Source organism: Myzus persicae, unplaced genomic scaffold, assembly GCF_001856785.1.
Source record: "Myzus persicae strain clone G006 unplaced genomic scaffold, MPER_G0061.0, whole genome shotgun sequence".
NCBI lineage: Eukaryota > Metazoa > Arthropoda > Insecta > Hemiptera > Aphididae > Myzus > Myzus persicae.
In genome coordinates, this window is record NW_019104076.1 from 151,697 (window position 1) to 162,285 (window position 10,589).

The window sequence follows — 10,589 nt, forward strand, 5'->3', positions numbered from 1 at the left end:
AGTATACCTTTAGTTATAACTTAATATTCGTCGTGCTATTACGCCGAACGAGCAGCCAAGTGCCAACTACGATGAATGATGATGGCCGACGCGCCGACGACGGAAGGTCGGAGTGCTGGACCTGTACTCCGGTCGGCGGGTGGGGACTGGTGTTGGTGTAGGTGAACCCAGGAGTGGGGGTGGCGGTGACTCGGCGGAATGTAAACGTCCTACTATCACCGAGTTGAAAAGGTGGTGGGTACCGATAACCGGCCAAAACCAAAACAAAAATATGACGTGCTCGCGAATTTTACTTTAGTTCAATTATCGAGTAGATAGATATCATTAACGATTAACAAATTACCAATAATTATATAACAATGAATTTTGTATCGTTTTTTTATAACTTATAAAACAATCGGTCTTGATTCATTCTATTCGACGACTCGACATTTCGAACGAATCATGCAACAGTCTGGATAATGAGGGCTACCATAGTTATAGACTATTGTATTATATAGTTGTCGTAACGTCGTCGGTAGGTATATTATGACTATTTTTGATGTAAGATATATAAAATAATAACTGTGATAAGTCATCTGCAGTCTGTTAGACAACTACCACAAATGACCACAATTAGGTGTAATAAGTAGTATAGGTACTGATAAACTATATTCTATTATACATTTATACTGAGCTTAATAATAAATTAATGATAATATAAGTAATTTATAAAATGATGTCTGTAAAGTGTAAATACTAAATTGTAATACTCTGTGTGACTGTGTACTGTGTATGTAATAGTAGGTATCTTTAAAATGTGAACCCACCATGAAAATATGAATTATGTACCTATCGAAAATCGACTGCGCGTGCCGAAATGTTCAAACTTCGAACAGGAACAGCTGTTCAACGTTATCACCACTTTTGGACTATCATTTTTATCAGCATTAATGCAATCATATGTCCACGAACTTAAGTCAATTACTCCAAGTTTCCAACTGCCCTGTAAGCTATAATAACTAATAATTACTATTATTACCTATACTAATATCATTGCTCTAATATATTAATATGATGTGACCTATGTAATATGCTATATTATATTATAGTTTATTACTACAAACTATCTATTATGTTCTTTGCCATTATGAACTAATAAATACATTCATGTATGATTTAATTTGTATCGAATATAATTTTAGTTGGATTAATAAATTATGCTCTACCTACCTTTATGATTTTAGTTTTAAGTATCCTTGTCCACTTAGTTTCTATCAAATGTGGAAAGTTGGATTTAAACCTTAACTTTTTTTTTAAGTACTGTTCTTTGTTTATCTTTCTTTCCAACTACCTAGAAATCATCAATCATTGTCACAAACTACAGTACTGCTGTCTTAAGAAAAAACGCCGTAAGTTCCAAAAAAATAAAAACGAGTTGAAAACAAATAAATTATTGTAAAATTTAGTTTGTGTAAATGAATATGCTGTACGTCTGAAATATTACTCCAAAAGTATAATACAAGCAATAATCAAGTAATTAAAACGCTGTAAATTATTGAAAAATTTGTAGTTACTGGGTAAAAACGCCGCAAATACACTATACTAAGCATACTAAGCACTAACGCTGTAAGTATTGTTGAAGATACAGCATTTTATCTTAATACATAGTACAAAATACAAATTATAATTGACGGTACTCTGGAGTAACACGGACCAGTTTACGTAACCAAAACAAGTCGACTATCGGAACTATTTATTTATAGAAAACCTTTCCTTGCACAAGCCTATTAGCCTGCTATCGGTTTTGTTTAAAATTCTTGAAAAAATTGTCCTCAAACACATCCGCCACTATGTTTAAGCAATAACAGTATTCCAAATTAGTACATCAGCAAATACTATATTTGAAACTTATGCTGACGATACTGCTTTATTTTCAGCTTCTTCCAACCACACCATAACTTCTCAAAAACTACAACTCGCCTAAATACTCTTTCACAATGATTCACCAATTGGAAAATAAAAATTAACAAATCAAAGTCTTTTGACACTCTCACTCAGGCCTCATAGCTGCCCAGCCATATCAATCAACAATATCACCAGAAATGGAAGTTAAACTTGACAAGCATTTAACCTGGTCTCTTCATCTTAAAGACAAGCGAAAGAAGCTAAATACTAGACTCCATAGGTTATTACAACCTCCATGTAGTTATATTGATAAGCAGGTAATTTTTTCTTGCGAAGGCAATACTAAAACTTTGAGACTCAATTCTTTCAAATATTTGATTAGTGTGAGGTTTCCAAATCAAATTCATTTATACTATTTGAATATGTAACTAGAGATAAAATCTTAATAATTATCCCTGGTACTTACTTCTCATCTCTCCCATCATTTCTATTCATAACTTTATCATCAATATCAAACTCTTTCTCTTTTCCATCTCTGTAAGTTCTAATTATTGCATTTTCTAAATTGTCATCATATATTTTGTTTTGCAACAGAAAGCAGTCTATCCACTGTAGTTAAATAATGATCTACCCAAATGTAGTTATATAGTGTGAACTCCTGTTGCACAATGTTTAGAACTATTGTAAGATAAGTAAAGTCATAAATGTTTGTTTCTCAATCCAAATTTTGAGAACACTTCTTTAAATAATTTTTAAAAGTGCGAACTAGATTTTCTGCATCACAGTTAGAAGAAGGATTGTAAGCCAAAGGTTTAATATGAAAGACTCCAATATTTTTTATTAACAATTCAAAATGTATAGAGCACAACAATGGACTATTGTCTGTAACTAACTTTGCAGGGATACCCCACAAAAAATATACTTTTAATACTTTAATTGTTGAAGACAATACGTTTTTCATATATTTAATAAAAACCCATTTTTTTATTTTAGTTTTTTTTCCTTTATAAAAATGTGGTTATATTCATGAAAAAGATTTTTAATTTTCTAACTAATTTGTTATAATAAAGATGTGTGTTTAAAATCGCTTAAATAAATTAGTTTAAATATTTTGAAATTGCCATTGAGTGTAGACAATGATAATTTAAGTACCTGTGTACTGTGTAGGTAAAATTATGAGCCCCTGCAGTTTAAAACTTTTTGAACAACAAAACAACTTTTGTTATTTTATGTAAAATATACATTTCATAAGAATTTGAATTTCAAATGAACATAAACAATTCTCAAGGATATACTCTCAATTTTTGTTTCCAATAATTACAGCAAACACCATCTTGATCAAATAAGAACATTATTTATTTTGTAATAAAAAATTTGAACCACATTATGATTTTGAATAAAAAAATTTAAATTTAAAATAAAGACAAAATAAAAAAATATTGAATTATATTTCTAAACCAATACGGATTTAGTGTGCGTTAAAATTATTAGTATGTGCCCCTCCTTGAATTTTGTTAGTGAGTCTCCATTCACTCCGTGATTGTTGTCCGCAACACACGTACCAGTTACACATGCACGCAGTTTCATTTGTTTCTCAAGTCTTATCTAACCTAACCAAATGAATTGTGAATGGTCTCAAAAAAATCCGGATATCGGCCTGTGTATCCCACTTCCGGCATCGCCACGGAATTTCAAACTCACAAGCCCAAATCATCCCAAAATTGGTAATTATAATGGCTATACTAGTATGTCTATACGGTATCTACGTAATGAATTGTCGTCCGCGATCCCCGGCATTGCCAGCGGCAGATATTTATCTAATCTAACTCAAGTCGCGATAACGACAATACGCACAATGAACCGCAATAATAATGTAAATACTACTGACTCGAAAAATAAAACCTCAAATAGAAATAAAACAAATTCCACGTCGTCCAGTCGTATACAGAGTGCATCAAGTGATGTGTTCGAAAATTCTGGCATGGATATTGACGTTACCGTAAAAAAGTCTAGTAAAACCGATAGGAATCTTTCATCCTCTGACGAACTTTCCATAAGCAAAATAGCTAAGACGACCCAAAAAAGTATATTTTCAACAACAAATATATACTCCTGTCTTGCTGTTGATGACAACCCAGAGATAGCGTTCCAATCTCAGAATCTATCAAACGAAGCATCAGACGATATTGGTGAACTCGTCAAACCTCCACCATCTCCACCACCAATTATGGTTCAAGGGGTACTTGACTTTGTTGCGCTTTGCAATAATTTTCTCAAACTGCTTGGTGCAGAAAATTTCTTCTTCAAATCATCCACTAATGATTTAAAAATCCTCACTAAGAATTCCGACTCTTATAGAGCTGTGATAAAATATCTAAATGCAAATAAAGCCGAATACCACATATCAACAACTTGAAAACGAAGCTTTTCGTGTTGTTATACGTATTATTCATCCTTCCACCCCATTAAATGAGATTGGAATCGCCATTCAAGAAATTGGCTTCACATTGCGTCAAATTGCCAATGTCCGTCACAAAATAACAAAAACAAATTTGCCTCTCTTCTTTGTTGATCTGGAACCAGCTGAGATCAACAAAGATATATCTCACGTAACATCTATTCTTCATACCAAAGTTCGAATCGAAGAGCCATATAAACGTCGGGAAGTTATTCAATGCCAAAACTGTCAGAAATATGGCCACTCCAAAAGCTATTGCTCACACCCACCTCGCTGCGTCCGCTGTGCTGAACTTCACACATTTTCTTACACCAAATCCATAGATCAACCTCCAACGTGCGCTCTCTGTGGAGGAAGTCATCCGGCAAATTACCACGGATGTACCGTTCACAAAGACCTACGGAAGTTTCACAATAATTCCAAAGCTACAACTAAACAAAATGTTAATTTAAATTTAATGCAAATGGGGATAAAACCACTAGCGATGAAACATTCTGGTCAACCTAATCTCAATTTAAATAATACCTAGGAATTTCCAAGCCTTCCGAAAAACGTGTCTCACCCGCAAGATATCAAAGACAAACCAAATTACTACAAAAAAATCATTTCAATTCAAATATGTTTAATACTAAACCCGAAAACAATCTAACCTCTCAATTTTCCTCATTCTTATCAGAATTTAAATTAGTGATAAATCCTTTAATCCAACTTCTCACTACTGTTATAAATAAACTAGTCCTAAAAGATGTTAAATAGACAAGCGAACGTAAATTCCCTTAGAAATTTTCTTTGGAACGCAAACGGTCTTAAACGTCATGAACCTGAACTGCTCAAACTATTCACAGAAAAACATATAGACATTGCACTTATCTCAGAAACTCACTGCACTTCAAACTCTAAAAAAATTTTCCCCAGGTACAACATTTATCGAACCGACCACCCTGGTGGCTCGGCCATTATAATTTCAAAAAAAATACTATACCAACCGTTACTTAATTACAAAACTAACACTATACAAGCTACAAACATCTTAATTACTCTGCATCATATATTCATATTCCTACAACTATATCCGCAGTTTATTGTCCCCCCAAGGCCTGCAATATCATCTGAACATCTCTCCCAATTTCTGAACTCACTTGGCCGCTCATTTCTTATAGACGGTGACTTCAACGCCAAACACTCGCAATGGGGCTGTTGGACCAATAACACTAGGGGTCGGTTGCTTCATAATATTATACTGAATACAAGAATTACATTCATATCTCCTCCGGGGCCTACTTACTGGTCTTCCCACCAAAACCCACACCCCGATATTTTAGATTATTTTCTCACCACAATCCCAAGACACATTACTCATTCCATAAAAAATCTAACAGATCCAGCATGTGACCACAGTCCAGTTCTTCTCAATCTGAATTGTGAGATTTACTACAATCCTCCCCGTCCTTCCTTAGTGAAAAGACCAGTCAATTGGAGTTCCTTTTCAAAAAGTCTAGAAAATGCCACTAACCTTAAAATATCAATCAAATCAACCGACCAAATCGATGAAGCAGCGCAAAACTTAACGACCTCAATCCAAACCGCCCTTTTTCAAAGCATCGTATGTCATAAATACACCTGACAACTCAAAACATAATATATTTCCTTCTCAAATCCAAAAACAAATAATAAAAAAAGAAGAGTTCGCTTGTTGTGGCAAAAATCCAACCTGCTTCTGATAAACGACTATTAAGTAATCTATCAAATTTAATCAAAAAACTCATCATAAAACACAAATCCAACTTTTTCCAAGAAAAATTTCAATCACTAAATTCTAATGACGGTTCTCTATGGAGAACTAACAAAAATATTCTCAAAATCAAAGAACAAGCTACGCCGCTCAATGGTCCAAATGGAGAGCTAGCGATCTCTGACAAAGAAAGCTGAACTTTTTGGAACCCATCCCTCAAATATATTTACACCACATACTAATGATAATCCTGAATCTACACACCTCGACAATATTGCCAGATTTCTTGATAGTCCTTTACCAATGTCTCTCCCAGCAAAACACACAACCCCAAATAAAATCAAACACTTATTAGTAAACTAAAGTCAAGGAAATCACCTGGATACGACTTAATTACAAATAAAATATTAACACTTACTCAATAAAACTCTATTACTTCTCACATTTATTTATAATTCCTTGTTAAGACTTTTACTTCCCTTAAATCTGGAAATTTTCTATAGTAATACTTATACATAAACCCGGTAAACCCAAACACCTACCGTCATCCTATAGACCTATAAGTCTGCTACCAGTTTTAGCTAAACTGTTCGAGAAAATTAACATCAAAAGAATTAGACTACTCATTCATTCAAACAATATAATACCCCACACACAATTTGGCTTCAGGAAAATTCGGCTTTCATTCGACATCAAATACACAGAATTACGGATCAAATTCAAACTTCATTCAAAAATAAAGAATACTGCCCAGGAGTTTTTCTAGATGTGGCCCAAGCCTTTGATACAGTTTGGCACGATGGCCTCCTATACAAGTTAAAATTATTCCTCCCAGCTCCCTACTATCTAATAATACAATCCTACCTCTATGATCGTATATTTGCAGTTCGACAGGGTGACTCAATATCCTCCTACTTTTCAATCTCTGCCGGTGTTCCACAAGGAAGTGACTTATCACCCGATTTATTTAATACATATACATCAGATATTCCAAAAACAGCAAACACAACCAAAGCAACTTATGCAGATGATACAGCTATACTCTCTTCCAATTCAGACCCTATTTTATCTTCAAACTATCTCCAAAATCACCAAAATTTAATAGGCACCTGGGCAATCAAGTGAAAAATTCTAATAGATCCCGATAAACCTTCCGAAGTGCCATTTACACTGCGTAAACACAACCTCCCCTCGCTCTCACTTCAAGGAGTCGAAATTCCTTCATCGAATCAGGTAAAATACTTGGGAATTTTACTAGACAAAAGATTGACATGGGGACCTCATCTAAAGTCCAAACGTAAAATCCTTAACCGACATCTAACCTAACTTCATCTACTCAGGCCCATTCTTAAATCCAAACTATCAATACACACAAAGTCCACATTGTACAAATCTCTACTAAGACCCACCTGGGCGTACGGTTTGCAAATCTGGGAAGTGCCAAACCTTCCCAAGTCCGCACTATCCAAGCTTCCAAATCCATCACTCTCAGGCTAAAACCCTCGGCCCCATGGTACGTAACAAATGAAACCATGCACAATGATTTAAGAATTCCAACAGTTGACCAACTAGCTAAATCAATGTTTCTCAACCTTTGTATAACGGTGACAAACTAATCAAATATTTCATACTTTGCAACACATAGTAAGAAAAAATAAGAATAATAGGTAGTAAGGTAGTATTAAATATTTATAATATATAAACTTAAAAACAACAAAGAAAAATATAATATAAAACAGCATTTTAATGAGAAATTTGTGACTGATATTTCTTACATAATGTATCAATCCGTGGTGAAATCTTCAATAAGACGACTCTTAACTCCTCTTCGTTATTAATTAATCTTTCCCTTTTTATGTTTTTAATTTCGTTCAAAGCAGAAAAAGCTACCTCGCACAAATATGATGTTGAAAATGGTAATAATACGGGATGAGCCAATTTTGTTAAACTCGGATATTCTTTTTTTATGTAAATCCAAAATTGACCTAGCTCGAGCTCATTAAATTTCATTTGAATAGTGCGATCGTTTTTTTAATTCTGCAAGTTCTTCCTCTTTTAATGAAAGGTGTGTCATGTGTGGTTTCTAAACTAGGATTAAATGGATTCCTCACCCAAACAAATAATTTCAAATCTAGCTATGAAAAATAATGATTAAGTTTTTGGTCCAATAATGTTATTGAGTCATTGATAATTGGTATTATTTTATCAGTAAATTTAGTATTAGCAGTTAATGGAAATATATCCAAATTATTATCATTTACCCTTCTTTTCCAAATCAATAATTTGCCTTTAAATGCAGCCATTTTGTCTGTAGATATTAATACATTTTGATTTTCACCTTGCTTTCTTCAATTTAATTGATTCAGGTGTTCAAAAATATCATCTAAATATGCTAATTTTGAACACCAAAATTCATCGAAATATTCCATTTGTTCCATTGTAAAATATACTAAAAGTGCTTCTCTAAGTTCATAAAAACGTGATAAAACTCGGCATTTTGATAACCAACGTACTTATGTATGAATAATCAATGTATAGTGGTCAGATTCCATTGATTCGCATAACTGAGAAAATAATCGAATTTTTTAAGGTCTACTTTTAATAAAATTCACCATTTTTACGACTTGATCAAGTACAATCTTTAATTCATTAACAATACTTTTTGCTACTAATGCCTCCCTGTGTAAAAAACAGTGTAGTTGTGATTATATTTGGATTTTGCTTTTTGGCAATTGTAATAAATCCTTTAATAGAGCCTGTCATTATTGTACAAATACTTACATAAGAAGTCCACGATATACCATAACTTTTAAAATATTTATTTATGACATCAAAAACATTTCGACCAGTTGTTGTCCCAGATAATTCTTTACAACAAAAAAATTGACTAACTATTTTTGAATTTACAATAAATCTAATGAATGACATTAATTGAGTTTTTCCACTAATATCTGTTGATTCATCAACTTGCAAAGCAAATAATTCTCCACTTTTTATAACTTCAATAACCTGCTCCTCAATATCCTCTGATGAATTTATATTCCTACGACAAATTGTACTATCAGATACAGACATTTTAATTATTTCTTTTTCTGCTTCGACTCCTGACATAGTCTTTAACATAATTCGACAAGCTGGCATAATAAGACATTCGGCAATTAAATAAGATTTTTTTTAGCTATCAATTGGGCGATACGAAAACTAGCTTCCTGTAACTTATCCGAAATTTTTACTGATCTTACAAATTGTTTTGATTGTAGTTTTTTTGAATCTAATAGTCTTTGAAAATAATCAATTTGTTTATTTTGTAACGATTGATGTTTCGTGGTAAAATGGCGGGCTAGCTTATTGGGAACCATGGTTTCATTCGATAATTTTTCATCACAAATAAAACAATAAGGAAAAGGACAATGTTTGTCGCCAACCCAAAAAAAATGCTAATTTTAAATAATTTTCATTGTATTGACGATATTTAACTTTGAATTTTTTAGAAGGATTTTCTGATTTTTCTTTAAAACTTGACGATGCATTTACCGAAGGTGAAGAGTTTTTTCTGTTTCCAAATTATTTTCATCTGTATACTCTCTTACTACTTGTATTTTTTTAATCAAAAATTTATCCATTTTATTTTAATTAGTAGCAAAAAAATTATTGTTGTTGGTAAATTAAGAAAATAAGTCTAACCGATAATAGAAGCAAATGACAACAGAGCTTACAAATAAAGTGAGTTATAGATACGGTGCATGTTTTCAGTATAAATATACTATACTGTTATAATATATAATTATAATATAATATACTATAATATACTATACTTCACTGTTTAAAAATGAACGAAAATATCGAAAAACCAACATTTATCAATTAAGGGGATTGAACACTATAGGCTATTCGAAAATTATGATACTAATAAAATGTATTTAACGACGGTAGCTGATAATCTATTTTTATTCATTATGGAAATTCTATAAAATACCTATGAATTTTTGTAAATAATTATTAGTGTTAATAAATAATAATAGTTGAACATTTTGTCATTTAATATTAGTACTACACGCGACACATTCGGACTTAACCTCTGCTACACACTAGTTGAGAAACACTGAGCTAAATTATACTATAACAGATTTCATTCCAAACTGCAACACCATCCCAATCCTTTAGTCACACAACTTAAAAGAAATTGGTGCCGAGACCTACTAACTTATGGAACGAAAATAAATTAATAGAGGGTACCATCGAGTATGTGCCCCTCCTAGAATCATGATGTGTTTCAATGTTAGTGAGTGTCCAATATTTTGGATTAAAAACGATATATGGTGGCCCTGAAAAGGGCCTTTTTAAGATGTTACGAAATTCACAAGTATATTCTTAACCTCCGAAACCGTACAGAGTACGGCCTTGTCGCTTAAGAGCGTATACGACGTCCATGGCGGTGACGGTCTTCCTCTTGGCGTGCTCGGTGTACGTTACTGCGTCACGGATCACGTTTTCCAGGAACACTTTCAGAAC

At 32.9% G+C, this 10,589-nt stretch overlaps 1 protein-coding gene and 1 long non-coding RNA gene across 2 annotated transcripts; one reads left to right on the forward strand and one right to left on the reverse strand.

Moving 5' to 3' along the window:
* Positions 1-20: 20 nt before the first annotated feature.
* On the forward strand, positions 21-2,827 carry LOC111038373. The gene is made up of 2 exons (XR_002604980.1): positions 21-517; positions 1,920-2,827. It is a non-coding gene; the product is annotated as an uncharacterized LOC111038373 (long non-coding RNA).
* A 5,899-nt stretch (positions 2,828-8,726) lies between these two features.
* LOC111038369 (protein ZBED8-like) lies at positions 8,727-9,188 on the reverse strand. Its single transcript, XM_022321433.1, has one exon. The coding sequence runs from the start codon at positions 9,186-9,188 to the stop codon at positions 8,727-8,729; it is 462 nt and encodes a 153-aa protein (XP_022177125.1).
* Between the last annotated feature and the right edge of the window lie 1,401 nt (positions 9,189-10,589).